This window comes from Mytilus californianus, unplaced genomic scaffold, assembly GCF_021869535.1.
Source record: "Mytilus californianus isolate M0D057914Y unplaced genomic scaffold, xbMytCali1.0.p SCAF_1, whole genome shotgun sequence".
Classification (NCBI taxonomy): domain Eukaryota; kingdom Metazoa; phylum Mollusca; class Bivalvia; order Mytilida; family Mytilidae; genus Mytilus; species Mytilus californianus.
Genome location: NW_026262581.1, coordinates 62,751,743 through 62,774,167, shown reverse-complemented (window position 1 = coordinate 62,774,167; position 22,425 = coordinate 62,751,743). Strand labels below are relative to the sequence as shown.

General features: G+C 31.9%; 1 protein-coding gene across 1 annotated transcript; it reads right to left on the bottom strand.

Moving 5' to 3' along the window:
- Window positions 1-1,323: 1,323 nt before the first annotated feature.
- On the bottom strand, window positions 1,324-20,076 carry LOC127705821 (carbonic anhydrase 1-like). The gene is made up of 8 exons (XM_052210178.1): window positions 19,863-20,076; window positions 9,239-9,265; window positions 8,571-8,726; window positions 7,009-7,160; window positions 6,266-6,358; window positions 5,424-5,490; window positions 2,860-3,023; window positions 1,324-1,920 (listed from the first exon to the last, which is right to left on the bottom strand). The coding sequence occupies exons 1-8, from the start codon at window positions 19,918-19,920 to the stop codon at window positions 1,720-1,722; spliced, it is 918 nt and encodes a 305-aa protein (XP_052066138.1). The 5' UTR covers window positions 19,921-20,076; the 3' UTR covers window positions 1,324-1,719.
- Window positions 20,077-22,425: the final 2,349 nt, after the last annotated feature.

Genomic DNA, 22,425 nt, shown 5'->3' with positions numbered 1-22,425 from the left:
AAACAGAGTGCTTTTAACCTTAAACTTGACTTGTTTTGCTCGAAATCCTACTTCCACCTCTCCATTGTGGGCAGGGAGCAACAGTTAAATATGCATGTTTTAATTGATAATTCATAACACATGTATAACTGGCTAGCGGAAGAGGTTTATAATGATAAATAAAAATAGTTTTCACCTGTAATTTACCTGAAAAACAATCGGCGCAAATGAAAGAAATAATCGGCGCAAGTGAAAGAAAAAATCGGCGCAAGTGAAATGCAGATCAGCGCAAATGCAAAACGCCGCCCAAATCGGTTCGTGAAAGAAGAAAGTACATATGAAACAACCAATTAAGCAATCAGTCGAAGTAATTCAAATAATACAGAGGCTTTAAAAAAAGACAAACAAAAGTCCACAAAGTACTACGCATAAAACCATAGATTGAACAAAATATACTTTGCCAGAAACTCTGGGGCCTCCAGAGGAGTAAAGAGGTCCTTGTCCACTAGTTGCATGTGTCGTGTTGATTACGGCAAGTAAAAAAATCCGTTAAGTAGTCACAAAGGTGATATCACAATAAAGGGAAAGAGGGAAGGATTGTGGTAATCTGTATTTTTAGATACTAGTATTGAGTAATGGTCCAACAAATCATTACGGTGTCTATAAAACTTTTGAAAAAACGACCTCATCTCTACCATTAAGAACCTTTTGTTCGAAAGCTACCGTTGGGACAACTATATATCAAGGAAGCCATCATATGAAACAATAGCCCTTGAGTCTATCAACTGGGATATTCGTGACTCAATTTGCAGGGGCTTCAAGTTAAAAAAGTATTTTAGGCAGAGTAGTTGCGTATAAGGTAAGAAGTAAATTGGTTTTTGTATATTTAATTGCACGAGGATGGGTGCGTTGATGGTATGTAGAACAGAAACTTTGAAGTATTATTTAGTATGCGCATCTTGTAAACACCGTCATATTTAAGTAGTTTCGTAGCATATTCGGATTTTAATTTCTGATGAAAAATTTGTTAATAATTTAGAATGAGAGAGAATTTGGCAGACCCAGGAATGTAACATTGATGATAAACTTACAAATTATTATGAATTTAAGATTCAAAATCCCTCGATAAAGTTTGTTTTTGACATTCTTTTAGGTCTATTTCTCGCCACATAGCTTATCAAATGGTTGACATCACATGTTTTCAAATGTTTGGTTTTGAACGTTACTGACGAAGGTTAATCCAGAAAACCGCTTATGAAGCACCAAATTTATAAAACAATGTTTGCATATTTCATTAGACTGTTTCGTGCAAGGTTTCCCTGTACTCAACTATTACGTAACTCATTACATATATAAACTATATTAAACCTAAAATTCAACAATGGTTAAAATGTTACAAATTCAAGTTAACTACATTGATGATATTAATGATACAAGCAAAGACATTTTAATATCATATATACTATACATCTTTGATACAACGAAACTGCCGTAGTTAATTCATATGACTACGATGAGGACATATTATTTAAAATTGATATTTAACTAAAAATCAATGAGAAATAACATGAAAATTATTTGTTCACTTTTGATATTCAATATGAATGTGTATCGTACAAATGATATTACTTTTTAACTTTTTGAGGATTTACTTTCTATTTAGTCTCAAGTTAAAAGTAGCTGTTCTGTTTAAATGCGATTGTCAAAAAAAACAAAACTAAATTGTTACATGGATGAATGTCATATTTGGCAGTACAAAAATCCAACAATAGCTGAAAGTAATAGAAACAGCATATTTAGAGTAAGAATTGGTGCAGCACTTATACTGGGATCATACGAGATTTTGACAGTACGAGAATTGATACTCTGAGTTGAACGGTAATTTTTTCCTATTGCTGTTGCTCCACTTGTGTCCTGGTAACTGAGTCTGATCTTGGCCAACTGAAAAATAAACGAATAACCGTAGTATAAATACATTTTTCCCGTGTACTAAGGAGTGACAAAATCATGACATTAATTCTTTTTGTTTTTGTTTAATTTAAAAATAATAAAACAAAACAAAAAATTATTTACCAGTTTAAATAAATTATCAAATGTAATTCAATTCTTATGCAACGAGTTTCTCAATCTGGTGATGTAAAGGAAATTATTGAACCAATACATGCATGCACAGAGAATCGCTCCAAACATTTGCTTACCAGGTGGGAGGTGGGTGTTTTTTTCAAAATCCTGGACCTGCACCTGATTCATACTAAACTTAGTCCTCTGTACAAGTTTATTCTCAAACATTTATTACGAACACAAAACGTATAATCGATAAAAAAAAAAAATTCATTCGGGGATTGTGGATCGAAAACTTTGTCTGCTGATTAACTTTCTGGTTTTGTTGCCAAGGTTTATCGGCCGTGACCTTGACAAACAATCAACATAGAGTCATGAAGCACGTGAAAAAATAAGTTAGATGATAGTGATGTTAACTTGGACTTTTCTTTTTCACGTTTGTTTACTTTTGCCGAGATGTTTAATGGTTAAGGTCACTGCACACGGAAAAGCTGTCGGTGTATTAGAGAACGGGAAGCAATTAATTAGTTGGCAGTACATATCTGAAAATTTGAATAAAAATACAGAATTTTCTTTTAAATGAAAATCTATGAACTCGTGTTCTATAGGAAAACCTACCCATTTATGTATATAAAACCCATTCATCTTTATTTTTAAATAAGACGGAGCAATTAACTTTAATTCAAATATTTCGAAGGGTTGCACACGGATAAAACTGACGGTAAGGAGAACAAAATACAGAGAGATGCCTACAAAAGGGGGAGTCAAATATTGTTCTGTATATATGACTCGCAAATAATTGAACCAATAATTACTTACTTGAACACTAGAGATGCGAATTTTCTCAGTGAAAACTGTCCACTGAACAACTTCGTTACAACCTGGTGTTGTTAAACCTCCACTGTATCTCACGAACAATGATGTATTCACATTTTGAAATATTGCGTCAATTACAGGTGGTGATGACAAGGTAGCGTTTTGATCTGAAAAAAAGAGGGGGATAATTACATGAAGTTCTCTGTCTCCAATTTTCATTCTTTACTTAAATATCTATACTTAATTGGTGTTGAAACAGTTAGACATTTCAAAATTTACCATTACATATGTTTTCTCAATCAAATAAAATTACAGCGAGCTACCATAATAAAAAGTATTTACAGCCATTAACAGGAGATGAACAAAGTAACATTGTATTTATAACATTAACAGTACCAGTTTTATTGCACCAGATGCACATTTTGACAGTTCGACAATTAAAGTCTCTTCAGCCAGTGATGCTCGAAGCCAAAAATTGAAAGTAAAAAAATACTACAAACATTTCATACAGCTTATCAAATCAAAAGGGACAAAAATTAAAGTTAAACTCGGACAATGAATCAGAGCTATTCATGAGGGAGATTCATTGCTTAATTCTAAATGATTACGAAATTTTATAACAGTAAATTTGAATAGAACAATATTCGTATTTTCATACCAGTACCAAAGTATTGGCAACTGGGCTGGTGATACCCTCGTCGACTAACAGTTCACCGGCAGAGGTATCGAATGGTAATAATAGCATTAACAATGCCAATTTGATTGCACCATTCGACAATTAATGTCTCTCTAAAAGTAATACGAAACTGGTCTAGGAATCAGAGCTATGTACGAACTGATCAAATCAAAAGGGACAAAAAGTAAAGTCAAACTCGGAGAAGGAATCAGAACTATTCATGAGGGGGATTCATTCCTTAATTTAAAATGATTTCAAAAATTCATAACAGCTAATTTAGATAGAACAACATGCGTAAGTTCATGCAAGTGCCGAAGTATTGGCGACTGGGCTGGTGATGCCATCAGGGATTTACAGTCCACCATCAGAGGTATCGACCCAGTGCCGAAGTATTGGCTTCTGGGCTGGTGATACCCTCGGGGATTTTCAGTCCACCATCAGAGGTATCGACCCAGTAGTAGTAATAACATTAAAGGTATCAACTTTATTGCACCAGACGATCATTTCGACAGTTGATGTCTCTAGAGTGATGCTCAAGACCAAAATATGTTTCAATCAAAAATTACTTTGGATATAAAATATACATTGATTGAAACCGTATACCTTAAAGGAAGTACCAAATAAGGAATGTAAAAGCTTTCAACAGCTTCATGCACACTAAAATAATTAATTGGATACCTTTAGTAAAGTATAGAATTGGCTGAGAGCAGTAAAATCGGCCAATATCATTTTCATGGCTTTATAAAACTGAATGTTGGGTCGGTCAGTATATGAAAAGAGCTTTCAGTAGAACAGTCGAGATAGTAAAAAAGTTAATTTAACATTCGGCGCCTTTATTCCCGTCAACTAACGTGAGATATACCGAGGATTAACATGTCAAGCTTCTATACTAAAGTTAAAAACATATATCAGCTGGCTTTTGTTTCCACATCGAGAAATTAATAATATAATACTTTATAATGACTTCATAAAAATGTTTTTACTTAAAGGGATTGCAAAATCAGGATAAACGGAATGAATGTTGAACAGATTTAACTTTGATAAGGTTTGAATTGACAGTGAATTCAGTCTGTCCTTACCATAAGTTGTTTTACAAAAAAAAATAATTAAATAAGGTGGTAATCTGACAATAGACTATTGAATAGGGTCATAATTTTGCCTAGCAACACGAAAACTGGCAATCGCCTATAGAGTTGTTAAAAGGATCCTGATGTGGGCCTCGAAACGCTGCTGCAGTTTTGTTCTCCAAATACCGACTAGACATTACTGCGTATTGGTCAATATGATGGCTATTAGTGAAAAAGATAGTCCAATAATTGAAATTGATGTATAGAAACAACATGTTTCATACAGAACGTAACCAAAAGTTAGCGTGCAATAATGTATCATATTACACTAGTGCAAATAAAGCTTCATATAAGTGACAAAAATATTTTTTAAACAGTATTTAAGTTTTTGATATATAATACAAGAGTTGTTGAATGAATTGTGGTGAATGTTATCTCTCGTAGAATAAATATTGTAGTTGTTAGCGCGTACAATATCCCCCATCATCAAGGATATCGAGTAGGGTTTTTTTATCAGGTATTCACCTTTGATCAGTTGTTAACCATCTTTTAAAATCTTAAATGAGTTCGAATATGTCCAAAATGATAATAATGAATTAATAAAATAAAACTTTTTTTTTTGAATCGGAACCACTTATTGACCACTGAATGTAAAGCAAACAACAATGAATCAATGAATCGATTCTTGACAGTTATTTAAATCAATGGTGAGATTCATTCGTTTTTGTTGGTTGAAGGTATTCTTTTTTTACATTGAGTAACCGCATGTATAGAATAGTGAGCTCTTTCACATGACAACTTTTGTTGTTTGATAAAATTCTTACCTTTCTTTGCAACGCTAGATATTGCGTCAAGGAAGGGATCAAGGTATGCGTTGTCTGATGGATATACCTGTAATATTAAAGAACTTTTCTCACTTTTTATATCGAGCGTACCAGATGGAGGGTGTTCTCCCTTTTTATATAGAGCGTACCAGAAGGAGGGTTTTCTACCTTTTTATATCGAGCGTACCAGATGGAGGGTTTTCTCACTTTTTATATCGAGCGTACCAGATGGAGGGTTTTCCCAGAAACACGTGTCATGTGGACAGAAAATCAAATGTTCGTGTCATTCTTTGTTTGACTGAAACTGATTTTACAGTTGTTATATTTCAAATCTATTTTCATTTTTGAAAATGTGTGCATATAGAATACGAATATCAATGTAACTGCATGGGAAATATTATGACTCTTAACGACAAAAAAGATTAAAAAAAGCACCTGATCTGCAAAGAATTCCATCTACATTCCATCATACACCATGCAGTGTGTTACAGCCCAAAGGCATCACTTGATTAATGGAAGTTGTATTTTTTATATAGCTTAGTTCTCTGTGATCTAGGGCTGTAGACACAGTGAACGCAGAGTTGCAACGATGTCATGGGTATAAATTCGGCTGATGGTTAGCTAAAAAGTACTACTGCAAATATTAGGCCAAATTCCAGACGAAGTTTAAGTAAATTGTGACGTTATCCTGTATAGGAAAATGTCTTGCGTAAAGTTGTCACATATTCCGACATATGCTTAATTAAGAATACTTCAAACTAGGAAAGTGTTACACATTGAAAAATAGTTTATTTAGTGACCCAGATAAATATTGTATTGCTTTTGCAAAAAATGAAGAATACCTCGAAAAAAAATCCAAGGACAGCTAGTCCATCGGCGGTTCCTGCTGCAGTACTAAGGTCACCTAATGACTGTTTGTAATGTACAAAATGAATCTGCAAATGTATAATTATATATATATGTAAGTCTAAATTGAAAACAACGTTCAAACCTATGATTGCGTTGGATAAAAACTGCAATTTTTATACGTGTGCATGCAAAACAATTTCCTTGGTAGATGGGTCTAAATACAGCACAAACAACATTTTCCAAAAGACCAAAAAAGTGAAAAAGTATATGTATATACACCTTAACTTGTGTTACAAAGTCTAAAGTTAAAGGTGGGTGTTATCCCTTTTTCATTTTTACCTCAATACCAAAATCTTATAAGGTCGTTAAAAAAAAGTCATCACGAGAGTTAATTGCGTAAGCATCCATGCATCTCCAATTATAACCATTAATCTAGGCCTCCACTGAATTCTAAATCAAAATGTGTTTATGAAGAGATGCATTTATGATATGCTACTGACTAATAACTTTTGATATTTGAAAGATTATAATTAAATTCAAAATAAAGCATACAAAATTTACAAAAATAATGCCATAACCAACTGTTTATGTATGTCGACCTAAAAAATATAAACTGATCATTTTGGTTCCCATTGTAGTTGGCAGTTATTTCTAGAACTAATACAAGGTAATTATATTTAGAAATTATCTCATTAACCTTTGCAATTCAACTGACATGAAATAATTGCTTTCTTACTTCAAGCGGAGACCTGTTTCCATCAACTGTGTGCTCGGATCCCGTTGAATCTGATGTTCCCCAGTGGAAATGAAACTGTGCCAATATAAACGGTCCACCGTCTAGTCCACCACCATTCAAAGTAACGGTGTCGTCTGCCATATCAACTTGAACTGAAGAGAGGATTAGTACCGCTTTGTCATACATTTGAAAACTTCAATTCTAATATGATATTAATCAAGTTTAAACAAGACTTCCACATTCGTAATAATTTAATATCAATACTAAGATAACTAATAAACATATCCAAAAATTATTTTATACCAAGGATTTTTATATGACTTACTTTCAAAAACTTTGTCTTTACTTGTAGGGCTGATGTTATAATTGTTCCAGGTACATATTATACATATCGGACTGATAGATGTAATAATAGTCCTAAGTACATACTATACATATTGGACTGATGGATGTAATTGTTGTCCAAGTATATATGGGACTGGTTGATGTAATAGTTGTCCCAGGTACATATTATCCACATGAGACTGATGGATGTTATAATTGTCACAGGTACTTATTATACATATGCGACCGATGGGTGTAATAATTGTCCCAGGTACATACTATAAATATGGGAATGACGGATGTGATAATTGTCCCAGGTACGTACTATCATATGGGACTGATGGATGTTATAGTTGTCCCATGCACATATTATACATATCGAACTGATGAATGAAATAATTATCCCAGGTACATATTATACATATGGGACTGATGGATGTTATAATTGTCCTAGGTACGCACCATCATATGGGACTGATGGATGTTATAATTGTCCTAGGTACGCACCATCATATGGGACTGATGGATGTTATGATTGTCCCAGGTACGTATTATACACACGAGACTGACGGATGTAATAATTGTCCCAGGTGCATACTATACATATGGGACTGATGGATGTTATAATCGTCACAGGTGCGTATTATACATATCGGATTGGTGGATGTAATAATTGTCCCGGGTACATATTATGCATATTGGATTGATGGATGTTATAATGGTCCAGGTACATTCTATATGTTTTCTGTCATTCGATTTTATTAGACCAAGGATGAGCTGCGATTAGGATGTTTTTCAGTCCATCAAGAATTCGATTTAAATGTGCATCAATTGTGATTACCACAAGTAAAATTTAATATTTAATTTTATAAACTCAACGAACTGCGCGTGTTCTGGTCACATGCTCACGTTAAAAACTACAACCATAACACAGTAACATTCGTTTGATATTTTGATACTATAAAGAACATAGTTTTGAAATATTACATTTGACCTCATTTGAGAGATTAAAAACCAAAAGGACCAAAATAGAACAGGCAAAGCTGTCTGAGGAAAATTTTGCATTTGGAAGTTGCAAAGTTTAAAAACAATTATTCTACAAACTGTAATACTACGATCAAAATAATAACTTGAATATTCCAAGTAACAAAATACTGACTGGATGGTACCCTTGTAGACTGATAGTCCAACAGCAGTGGTAACGTTTCAGATGTATGATACCGCTTTTCGTTACTTACTTGTATGTCCGTTATTCTTAATAACTCCATATTTGCTGTCATCGTCATAGTTTGTAAGGACAAACTCTCCAAGTGAAGTGTCGACTGAAGCTGACGAAAGAACTATATTGATTGGTGACTGCTTAGTGCCTGTAGAACAAACTCCTGTTGTCCAATCTAAGACAAAAAACATATATGTGACAACAGGACTGCAAAATAAAAAGCACGCGGATTTGCTTAGACTATTGAAAATTTTAATTGTTTCCTCATTACTATAAAAACTCTTCATCATTCCAAACATGAATAAACTCCACAATAATATCATTATTATAAAAATAAGAATCGCATAATCAGCTATAAAAGGCCTTGAAATGACAAATGTAAAACAATTCAAACTAGAAAACTAGCGGCCTGATTTATGTACAAAATAACGAACGAAAAAAATGATATACAGCAACGAACGACAACCACTGAATTACAGGTTCCTGACTTGGGACAGGCACATACAAAATGTGGCGGGGTTAAACTAATTTGAAGGCGCCAATCCTCTTAGGACGGTGTGTGGCAGTAGAACATAAGAACAAACTATCTCATCAGATCGATACAAAGCAGAAACGGCGATTTTATTATTTTATTTCTGTTTTATGTTTCATTTATATTTTCATAGATAAAATAATATAACTGCTTACCATCTCCGTTACTGTCATAATTATAACCTGTAATTATAAAATGTAAATAGTAAACATTAACTAGAAAGTCAGTTATGCAATGATATATTATACTGAAGTAAAATATCCCGGTTAGTCATGCAATCTAATTGGTTACATTGACAGGGGATACCGGTATAAGCCCATATCCCCTGCGTACAAAAAACGGAAGATTTGAATGTTAATTGAGGTTGAAAAAGTGACACTCAAGTATATTGCAACTGTTTTTCGGACTTGATAGGAGATGAAGGCTCATACTCCATATCAACGGCATATATCTGAGTATACGAGCCCATATTCATTTACAAATCTCGAATAACATATAACATAAAACACTTTTGAGTATAAAGAACATCAAACAGTTGACTAATTCAGGAAAATACATTTTTACTGCATGAAAATCGGAGACAACATTATAAAATGAACATTCCCTATATGTTTACTTGTTTACTTTACAATTTTATATTGATACTAATGAACATTAAAGTTCGAGGTAATAAAGATTTTTAGAAATATTGAAAAAATCAGAGTTCCACGCATTGCATCATCATATAAAAGAGGAATAGAGTCGAAGAGGAACATCAAAGGTTTTAACAAATTGTAACAAATCGATTATTAGTGATTTGGGAGAAGCATATATCTTTATGACGAAAATTCCAAAGAATTGTGAGAATGAAGTCTCATTATTCATTGATATGTCACTTGCGTTATTATTTCGCTAAAAATTTGTGAAAGACCTGAACCATGAAAACTGCATATCTATTTCTTATTTCTTTTAGTTCATGGAAACAATACCAATTCTGATTACCAGTAACACAATTTACATTATATCTGTTCAATGTTGGAACCTTTTTTTACAATTATCAAAATATTCCATTATGGCGTTTCCACGTTTATTTTTATGTATATATTGGTTTTAAATTGACAATTATACATTGATGAAAATATTTATCGTAGAAATAAATATCTGTAATTACTGATTTCAAAAATAATGTTCAATATTTATCTAAAATTTTAGATCATTTGAGTTTTCTTCGGACGAATGAACGCAAAGCATTTAATATGATCAAAGACCATTAGTGAATATGTAACGGTGTATATTTCAAAACTGTTTTATGAAGTTATATATATTATTTAGATCCAAAGGAGATAAAACAAAATACCCTATGACTTCAGCACTTCATACAAAATGGGCTTCGGCCAACGCTTTTACTTCAAGAAAAAGTACCCCCCAAAAAGCATTCAATTCTTAAATAAAATAAATTGCGTCTTTTGCAATACTTTCATCACCCGCCATTCAAATTCACATATAGTCAAAAAGTCACGATCGGGACGCAATCGAATGAAATATCGATTAGACGACTGTTCTGGTTTCTAAATATCTAAGACTGCGAAAACATGTTACAAGTGAGTTAAACAAAGGTATGTAGTATCGGTCAACTAATTCGTGACATTGACCGTAAAACTAATATAGTGTCGATTCAATTCATTTTTGTTTCAAAAGATTCTTGTAACTTTATTAAGACCGGTTTTTATGCAGTACAATAGATGAATACATGTTTTTGTTACGCATTCAGAGAGGCTTTAGTTGTAAAGGACATATTTGAATAAGATTGTTAACCCCTGACAATAATTCATTGTCGCTTGTGACATAAAAAATGTAAATATTATATGCTCTGATTAATTTGTAAATTATATATATAATAGTTGGCATTGACACATTTTTTTGAATTAATCTATATTTTTTTATATTAAAGAAAATTCAACTATGTTCAAAGTAAAATATATTCATTAAGATCAAGTCACCGTAAATGAACCGTGTCATAGAAAATCTACACTTGGGCATGTTGAACTCTTAAAGGGGCATTAGCTACGATAACGATAAAAAAAAAATTAAAATACAATTCTTTTTGTTTCAAGTTTTAATAAATAAATTTGGTGTATTTACTGTCTTCTGATTGGTCAAAAGTATTTTCTTTATTTTCAATGTTGTTAATTGTTATGGCGACACGCCCACTCTCACGTTGTGTATTCATACGCCAACATGTGTGTACGTTGTTAACTTATTGTTAATATAAAAAATATAAAAAGCTCTTTGAGCCTTATTTTTGATAGAAATTTATTTATAATGAATGACAATAATTTATTTTGAATTTATTGAACCATAAAATTAATTTTTGACTCTTCACATTTTGCATAATCCGCTTCGCGGATTATTCAATGTGAAAAGTCAAAAATTAATTTTTTGGTTCAATAAATTCAAAATAAATAATAGCCATTCATTAAATAAAAGCGGAATTTTAAAATAATATTTTGTTGTAAGCAGTCAGTTTGGCCCAAATTTGTCAAAATAAGCAACAACAAAAACATGGTTGATGTATTATTGACTTGCAATTCAATCATTTCACCTCATGGAATGCGTATGCATGTGACCTTCAATTCAACTAGAGATGAGTTACACGTGTTCTATGCGTGTTCAATTATTAAAAATGAAAAGAAAGTCAACATTGAAAGTGGAACAAGGGTGAAGCATTTGGTTGACTGATTCGATCTACAAAAAATCATTCTTATTCTGGAAAAACGATAATTTATATAGTTTTTTTTTAATCTAAAATATGAAATCAAACAGACCTGGAAAATCCAATGTACGTGCCTGCTATCTTTATATATTTATATTTATGTGTCTATCGGTTCATATGAAAGTATTTTTTCATGAATAATCTATGCAAAATTGGGCAATTTGGACAAATCTCCATTTTGGCAAAGTATAAGGAATTTCTATAGATCTGAGGAAATTAAAGTGCCTTCAAAATACAGAAAACCAGGTTTGCTGCCAATTTGACAGCTCATTTCTTGTTTATGTATTTTTGCAAATACTGCGAATAGACAAAAAAACATTTGCTATTTTTCAAAAAATACAAGCTACAGATTAATTGTGGTTTGTAGACGTAGTTTGTCTTTTGGACGTTTTTCGATTTTTGCCATGGCGTTGTTTGCTTGTCTTCGACTAATGAGTTTGAATATCACTTAAAGGGGCATTAGCTTCGAGATGTAAAACAATTAAAAGTATGATTTGCTTTGTTCAATCATTAATGAAAGTGAAATAATTAGCAGCCAGTTTGGTTCAATTTGGTCAAAATGAGATAAGAAACATCGCTGATGAATTATTCACTAGCAAGTGAATAATTCGACCTCATTGAAACCGTATCCATCTGACCTTCTATTTAACCCCTTAGCTAGAAATGGGTTACACGTGAACTAGGCGTGTTCAGCTATTAAAAGGAAAAGAATGTCAACATTAAAAGTGAAACAAGGATAAACCATTTGGTTCACTGAATCGATCCACAAAAACTCATTCTCATACAGGTAAAAACGATGATTAACATATTTTTATAACCTACTAGTATAAATTGAAATCAAACAGACCTAGAAAAATTCAATTGCACGAGTTCGCTATCTATTTATATCTATATTTATGTGTATATTGGGTTATATGACCGTCGGCTGTCTTCGGATGTCACCTCGATGGTTAATTAGATGGCGTCTAGACTAAAATACACACGAAATACTGATACATATTACCGAGTACATGCATTGTAAATTGCTTATGTTAGACCTTTTTATAATTTGGATAGACGTTTTAGTATGTTATAAATCAAATATGAGAATATGAGTCAAATCGGTAAACATGAATTTGACAGCTAATGCCCCTTTAAGTATCTTTCGCCTCTCTTTTACACAAGGCGTTTACATGCAAACTTGTGATTTTGTTTCAATATTTGTAGATTTTTTTTATATTGGTTGATTTTCATAATACATAGCTTTCAATGCTAATGAGTGCTACCAAGACAAATAAGCTTTTGTAACAATGCATCATCGGTCAATAAAAATGTTAAAAGCAAGTCAGAAAATCAATTCAGTCTTTATATTAAATTAGATTCCAGAATAGTCATTTGATTTGTAATTGTACCGATTGTGACATTTTGACTGATTGTTGATTTGCACTGCAGGTGATGTATGCACATCAGTAGACGATGCATCGGTCTCATTCCTTTTGGAGTTCATGCGATACCTTGATTTGTATCTTCTTAATCGATATATGAAATTGAACAACGATAAACTATTGTTGCATAAATTTACTTATCACCAGTGTCCGTTATACACGTACATCTTATCATGACACCCTTTATACATGTACATTTTATCATGACATTCACTTTACATGCTATACTGCTTATGCTGTCATATGATTTTGACACTGCTTATTCTTAAGCTTAATGCAACTTTACTGATAATACTAGAAAAATGTAAAACATTCTGCTGTGATTTTTTATCTGTACGTAAAGCAAATGGAAGTGCTATATGCAAGGATAAACAAATACAAATAGAATAGAGAATGGAAACGGGAAAAAAGTCAGCAACCCGACCAAAGAGCAGAAAACAGCCCAGGCCACCAAAGGGTCTTCAACGCAGCGCGAAATATCCCACAACAGGAGGTGGACTTCAGCTGGCCCATAAACAATAATGTATACTAGTTCAGCGAAATGGACGCCACATTAAACTCTGAAACATACAAATGAACGAATATTTTAGTTACAGCTCTAGAACTAAAATGTATTTGCATACACGCATGAAATAACGTTGCATTTGCGATAAATATTATAGTATTTGTTATATTTATAAGATGTTCACGTTATCAAAATTTCTTTTTAACTTTTAATACACCGCTTAAGTGAATCTGTAAATGATGTTCAATTTATATATAAACGATTACAATGTCAGAGTACTTTGTTAATGAATTCCATGCGAATCTTTGATTGGTCAATGGCTAAAATAGTTCTTTTATGTGTTTCAAAAAAATCTTTGTTCAGACCGGTTTTTATGCAGTACAAAAGTTTAATACATGTTTTTGTTTTTGAATCTTTTAAACTTAAAGAGGCTTTAATTGTAAAGTAGGTATTTAAATAAAATAGCTTACCCATGATACCCATGCTATTAACGCATTGTCGCTCTTGAAATAAATCATGTTAATATTATATGCTATGATTAATTTGTAAATTATATAGATATGATAGTTGTTATTAAGTTATTTTTTTATCTATTTATTGTTCATATTCAATTCAATAATGTTCAAGGTTAAGCGTAGTATCAAGATCAAGCTATAGTTAATGAACCGAGGTACAGACATTCTAGACTTTGTCAAGCTGTACTCTTATCTATAGAATTAAATAACAATACATTTATGTCTTCAAATACTTGTAAAAAATTCTATGTGTAAATAAGCATTGTAATAGAATTCAAGTAAAACGTTCTTGAATCAGCTTTTCTCAAAACTAATTCATGATTTTCATGAAATTAACAATTGGTTTTAGATAAATGTCCATTTAATAGAAAATAGAGTGGGTCGAATTTATTTTCTTTATGAATTAGCATGAAAGTATTAATTGACAAATAAAAGAAGGACATTCCTTAATATCTATCGATAATGATTCTTAATTTTTCATCTACATTTATACTTTCGGTACGAAATTTGTAAACAATCTTATCTTTAAAAAAATGCAGTTTCTTATATACTTTTTTTATTACTTTCATTCGCCTTTTCTATCAACAAAAAAGATAAGAGCCAGGGTGTTTCTTTTGGATTTGAAGAGTCTACAGAAATAGAGCGAAATTTTGTTCTAGTATTGTGCATAAATCACGTTCAGTGAAAATGTATATTATATCCCTATGCCAAAAATTCTAGTTAAAGCTGGGTTTTCGATGCGGTTCGTGTTACTTAGTCGTTAGTTTTTTGTGACGTGTTATGTAGACTATTGTCTTATCGCTGTTCTCCTTTTTGGCTAGTAATGTCTGTTTTATTACAGTTTTTTAAGTGTACCATTGGTATCTTCTGCATGTTATTTTCTTTATACAATAATAGAGTAGTTAGTTTGCCTAAGGTTTATATGCATGAATATAGCAAGTTAATTATATATTCATTGGAAAGGTTCTGCAAATTGAGTCTATCTTTAGGAGAGACGGTAACTTGAAATGAACCTTAAAAAGGAAACTTGTCGTGAATGGACAAACATTTTCCTTGCAAAAATAGAAGAGCGCAATATATAACACAATAGCAACGTCAGGAACAAGGGGTGACATTGTGGACTTTTGAAGGGTAAGTAGTTATGATTAATTGAAAGTTCACTAATTTCGAAAGCATTTATAATAATGGCAATGCAATATTAATACAGATATTGTCTTATATTTTATGCAATTGCTTAGAATAGATAAACAAAGGATTTTTTACAAAATTTTTTATAATGTTCAAAAAAGCGAAAAATTCGAACCACTGCTTTTGCTACAATGTTTGTAGCTTTTGTTATAATTTGTTATAATTTGTTTGATTTTCTTTTTACATAGTGTAAGATTCTACACTAGTGATTCCGGGACTGACATGTTATATTCTTAAAAACAAGCTGCAAATGTAACGATTTAAGAAGTCAGCTAAGGCTCTTTTTAGTTGAAGAAAGTGTTAAAAGCGTACCAGAACAACGTCATTTTAGTCATTTGTTAATCATTTGAAGAAGAAAAAACCCGTCACATACGATAAATTTGAACAATTTCCGATTACGTTTAAGTCCTATCTATTGTGACCACAACAATGTTCTTCATCTTTTTGACATGGATAGAATCATATTTGTTTTTGGACCACTATTAAGATGCGGATTTGCGTTCACGGTCTCGTCTATCAAGTTGTTCCTCAAAAATGTTCTAGGAAATTCAAATCTGACGACTTGAGGACCTTGGCAATAAATTAATATTGTAATGAGTAAGAAAAGCCATGGTTATCCTTGATGTATGCGGCCGAATATTGTCCTGTTAAAACACCTCCCTTTGTCAATGTCAATATTACATAGAGCATATTAGGTTGTAAAATATCGTCTCTATAACGTAAAGCCGTTTAAATAGATCGACACGAACTATGGTTGTTCGGCTGTTCGAGGATTTTTTGCCAATCTCATGAAGCTTCCACCGCCAAATCTGTCAACTTCCTAAACTAAGACTGGATTGAAACGCTCAGAAGAAAACATGAACCATCCTTGTGTCAAATTCGGCGCCGGTTTCGCAAAGTCTAGACCTTTATTTTATGACGCCAACGAACACGTGTACGTCTGTGTATATGGGTCAAAACTAGACGTGGCCGAATTCCGTGTTGGCGAATCCTGTTGTTTTGTGTTAAAAAAACTCCGTAAGCCTTGGATACCAATATCAATGGTTGTAGCAATGAACGTTCGTAATCATTTACGTAGAATGAACACTGGGATACATCGATCTTCGACTGGAGTAGAGAGGCGTTACCTAACACTTATAAGACAACCTTGAGCTGATCCAATTTGTATTCAATCCTTGCCAAAGGCAGGAAATTGTACTCTGGTGAATGTTAAATTGTCGGGCTACCTCAGATTGAGCTTATACAGTCTAAAGACGGTCGATGACGTTGTTACTTTTAGCAAGGACCAATCTTGTCATAACATCGTTTCACAGTTGTAATGACAATTAAGCATTCATTTATTTATGGTGAACTTCATTTTCAAAATGAATTGGACCTATGCAGGTTTTTCTTTTTGCAGAGTACTAGTATACTATTCGATTTATTTTAACATTGCTTGTACCTAAGCTAAAAAGAAACTATATTTATTTATGCAGAATATTTTGTTGTAATTTGCTTTGATCTGTACAATGTATCGGAATATTGAGCATTTGCTTTAACAATGTTGCATTTGTAATAAATATTAAAGTATTTGTTATATTTATAATGCATTTACGTTGTCATGTTTAACTTATTATACACTATACAAGTGAATCAAAATTTCAGTGCATTAGTACCTTGTTAATGAATTGTGTGCGAATGTTTCCACTGGTCATGGGGTTAAAATATTTCTTTTGTGTAGTTATAATACATTTTTTGTTTCAAAAGATTCTTGTGTCTTTGTTAAGACCGAGTTTTAGGCAGTACAAAAGTTGAATACATGTTTTTGTTACTTGTTCTGTGAATAAAGAACGTATCAAATAAAACAGTTAACTCCGGTTTTTATGCAGTACTATAGTTGAATAAATATTTTTGTTACACATTTAGAAAGTAAAGTTCGTGTTTAAACAAAATAACTAACCCCTGATATTAATTCATTGTCGCCTCTGACAAAAACATGTAAATAATATATATATATATATATGATAGAAGTCATTAAGATATTTAACTATTAATTTATTTTTCATATTTATAATTTATCAAGATCAATTTATAGTAAATGTAAAAGTTTCTAGACTTGGTCATGCTGAACTCTTAACTTAGAATAAAAAAAACTACTTTTATTCTTTCATTTTTAGAAAAGAGACTGAAGAAAATTCGTCATGAATGTAAATGAACACTTTCATAGAATGCAAATAAAATGTTTAAATTTTTCTTGCAGTATCTTTTCTCCAAACTAATTCACAGATTTATCTAATAATATTAACAATTGTATTTAAATAATTCCATTTCAATGACGTCAAATATTTATAGACAATTTCAGTTGGCCGAAGTATTATTATTGTTATGAAGGTATGAATCGATGATAAAAAGAAAATCATTGCTTGAAATTCTACAGTGGATTGATTGGTTGATTGTTGCTTGTCTAGCGTCCAGCGGCAAGTATTTCATGCATATTCAAGACGACTCATTTCAAGAAAGGTAGTTGTTTTGCAATGTGAAAAGGTAATAGTCAAAAGCGAACAAAGTCATCTTAACTTATATGTTTTTTTGTTTTTTTCAATTTCGCAAAGCATGCATTATTTGATTAAATTTGACCTTGTGTACAAGATTAATGACAAATTACTGTATAGCTATATCAAGGGGTAATTTGGCAACAACATACCCGTATAAATAGATATAGAAGATATCATCAAGCTATTAATATTATTAAGTACATGATATCTCAGCAAAAAGATTATGCAATTTGATACAATTATCTTTATATTTCTAAAATAAAAAAATTGAGGCAACAGTTGTTTACCGTCGTTCAAATCTCATAAATAACAGTGATAAGTTCGAAATACCATTAACGCTTCGATATATCACAAGAAGAACTATAGAAGTATCTGTCCAACTTTTTTTGCTCAATACATATGAATCTCGTATACTATCATGAAAGGTATATGTTTATTAATTACTAAACGGGTATGCCTATATACAGTAAAGCTTCATTGACTCCAACCTGAGTCGTAAAAACATGCATTTACATTGAAAATAACCACAAATGGATCATAGGGTTCTTTAAGGTTATGACTACTTTGTCCTGAATGATTGAATTAAGGAAAATCAAGGTCGTCTTGCTTCAGTACAGATCAATACATTTTACATTTTTGATATTACAAACACTTTCGAAAAATAAGCGCATACAGACAAATAATAAAAACAGCTATGTGCTAGATAACCGTAAACGGTAGTGGTTCTTATTTCTGAGAACTCATTCGTAGGTAGTAATAGTATGTTTAACAAGATTTAGGGAGTCAGGAGGTCTTTGACATTGTTTACTCTGGGGCTATAATATATGTAATTATTATATCTATTTGTAGTCATTTTTTTATCAACTGAATAGTCCCACTTCTCTCGTATATTTCTACATTGAAGATGCTTTTTGTTTTTGTTTACCTATGCTCATGCATTATGGATTATTCTATTATGTCCATTGATTTGAATGTACTATTGAGCAGTGTTTAAAACTTTCTAGTATTCCAATATCAAAGAGTCTATATAATAATCTCACAAAAATTATCCATAATTTCACTTATTTCGATTATATGAAAGTGTTTTTTCAGCGCTACATATAAATGTTGCTATCGTAGACACTATTGCAAATTTCGCGTTTTCATAAATTTTACACCGAAGGAGGTCCCTAACGAAAATGAATTAATTTAGGCAGTTATAATTTGGTCACATGTTAGAAAATACATCAACATATTGTTCAAAACTTACACATTTATATCTACGATAATGAGAATGTAAGAAAAGATTGAAGGATTTTTTAGAAAATGGACCTGGTGTGAAATAAATCATTGAAATTTGGGCCTACCTCTGTGAACGGACACAAACATAAAATTAACAGATATAATATCGACTAATAATTATCTTCGTGCAAATAAGAAAATTCTGTGAAGAGTTAATTAAAAAACAATTCAAACATATTAAGATAATCATTGCAGCTGTATAAACTGTGTTTACATTTACATAATTTTCACTTTAAATTTCTGTTATTAGCAACCACTGGAATACACAACATATTCATATTTCATTTTTGAAAATAAAAGGGTGTGGAATTTATAACCCAACAAAACGTGGAATGAATACCTAGTCATATCAATAAATTTGCTTTTTCAATTATTTCAACAATAACTATGATAAACATTTAAACAATCTATAAATATATAATGATGAAAATATACAAACTGTAAGATACAGCGTTTGATGGAGAAATGTTAGTAAGTAGAAAAAAAATAATAACATTAGCAGATTCTAAAAAAAATAATACTTTGGTATAAGTCAACTGTTTAGTGCGGGAAAAGTATATGTCATTATTAAAAGACTTACTTGCTCCCCTTGCTTGTGTAATTAAAATAAGAAGAAAAAATAAATTTGGTAGTTCCATTTTTCTAAAAAGTATTCCGAAGTAAATCTTGGTAATATTCGATCTAATACAATTTTTAGATATCACACAGATATAAGTATAATTGCCAGCCGCACCAACAATAATCAACCAGTGATTACGACAGTTTAAAATCCTTCGTTAAATATATTCGTGGAGCTTTCCCAAGGCTGTTACGCCTAGTGGTTTTGGGTTCACAGAATATATGACCCAATACGCGGTTTTAACCCAATACTGGACACATTGTTAAACGTTTGTCATATTTTCTATACTACTTTAAAAACAAAGGCGATTCGTTGACCGTGATAAATTTAATACCATAAACGAATGCCTTAATTTGGGTTTCTATTTAAAAACTATAAGTAGCCTGAAAATTTCAACGTTCAAATTTTGTTCGTGTCTCATTTAATTAGTAAATACTAATAGCTATTAGATCGTAGTTTTGGAAGTTTACAATTATATATGTTAATAGAAAATCATGATAGTTTTGTTTCTTACCTTTAATTTGCACCTCATCCGAACCATATTAGCTGTCCTTTGGACGGTTACCACACATCTTTTGTTCATTTCAATAAAATGTTGAACTATTGGATCTGTTAAATGAATAAAAGGAGATGTGGGGTATACGTCTAAAAGACAGGAACAAACGAAACAAACACCAAAGTACGTTTTGAGGTCTTCATATTGTAAGTAATAAACAATCTAAATATTTTGGTAAATATGTTAAAACACCAGCCTTTTATTCACCACCACAAACTCCATCTAAATGACTACTGTCGAAGAACACGGTGTTTACAAATTTTTATTCAAAGTGTTTTTTTTATATAAGTAACATAGCAACGTAATTTCACGCACACTGTTACACACGGTAAACATCCGTAAAACATGCGTACAATGTGTAACCATAGATATAATAGCCATAATGGTAAGTAACAGAATAGACGTTTCCATTAAAATTTCATTGTCCACGAACGAAATTCTCAGGAAGTCTGTTTAGCATCAGTTTAATATATGAGTTTGTCATCAAAATTTTGTCCGTTAAACACTCGTTGATCGAATATGTTAAGCAACGTTTTATACAAAATGAAAAATTATAAACGTATGTAAAATGTCTGTTTTTCATGCCGTGTAAAATTATCGAATTTATACGTATGGTTTTTAGGCGTGTATAAAACATACGTTGCTATGCTTCTGCGTAAACACGTTTACGCGGATTAATACAGAATATCTTGCTCATATAATAACTGCTCGTATGGTATGTTCCTTCTGTTTTTTCACGTCCCCCGCAAAGACGCTGTTGATATTTTGTTGCAAATCAAAATCAATTTAAAAGTTTTACTTTAAGTTGGCATGTTATATAACAATAAAACATACGATCTAAGAGAACTTTTGAACCTACACACGTAATAAATTATAGACATGCATATTATATAGCAGTGCGTGCAGACACAGTAGGACAACACAATACATACAATAGTTAACACATATACAGTTGTCACGTAAGAAGGAGTAGGCATGCATAAAAGCATACAGAATTTAGTTAAACAAGCACATAATAAAGCTACTGAAAAACTAATAGCACTTAAAATAAGCAAAAATCAAAAGCAGATTAATCTAAAAAGGAACAAACAAGCACAGGAAATATGGCTTGTTTAGTTACGCTGCTGCAGTATTCATTTATTGATGAAAGTGTGGTCAGTATCTGCAGGCAACAAAAGGAGCATGCTTTACCACTCCAGCACGAGATCATGGACTTAAAGATACAAGAAAACGTTGTTGTATATAGTAGAGTAATGAAATTAAAAAAGAATAAAAAAAAAAAAAAAACAACAGTAGGCTATATTGAATTTTGTGTAAGTTGATATTTATAATGTTGATATGCGACTAAATTCCTCACATTCCATTATTGTCTGTATATGCTATAAGAACACACCAGTTCACGGTATATATATGAAGTTAGACACGAGAGACATTTTTAATAATATCGATGCAGAGCAAAGATTAACACTTTTGTGTTTAAGTCACATGATTGCATTGTACATCGAAGTCTTAGTTTATAAGATTTTCGACTTTTTATGCCCCCGCCGTAGCGGTGGGGGCATTAAGTTTTACCCTTGTCCGTCTGTACGTACTTACGTCCCAAAATTGGTTTCCGTTCTCCAACTTGAGTTTGCCTCAACCAAATGTTATGAAACGTATACACAATGCTTATTACTACAAAACACAGATCAAGATTGAATTTTTGTGGCGTCACTTTAACCTTTCTAGAGTTATAAAAAAGATACTAGTAGTAAATACGCTCTTTTTAAATGATGTGGTATGATTGCCAATGAAACAACTACCCATCCATTACCAAAGGACGAGGATGTTATCAACTATGTGTCATCGTACGGTTCCAACAATGAGCAAACCCTTAAGGTATAAAGGACCCATCAATTAAAGTTTGCGCAAAACATATTACATTTGTAAACGTATAAGTAAAACTAAAAATCTACCCATCTTGTTTCA

Excerpts from the sequence above, each read along its gene's own strand:
- LOC127705821 (XM_052210178.1), bottom strand. The coding sequence starts at position 19,920 with ATGGAACTACCAAATTTATTTTTTCTTCTTATTTTAATTACACAAGCA. Across the intron at positions 6,359-7,008 it reads GAAACAGGTCTCCGCTTGAA|ATTCATTTTGTACATTACAA; the intron begins GTAAGAAAGCAA and ends ATACATTTGCAG. Across the intron at positions 5,491-6,265 it reads TCCTTGGATTTTTTTTCGAG|GTATATCCATCAGACAACGC; the intron begins GTATTCTTCATT and ends TTAATATTACAG.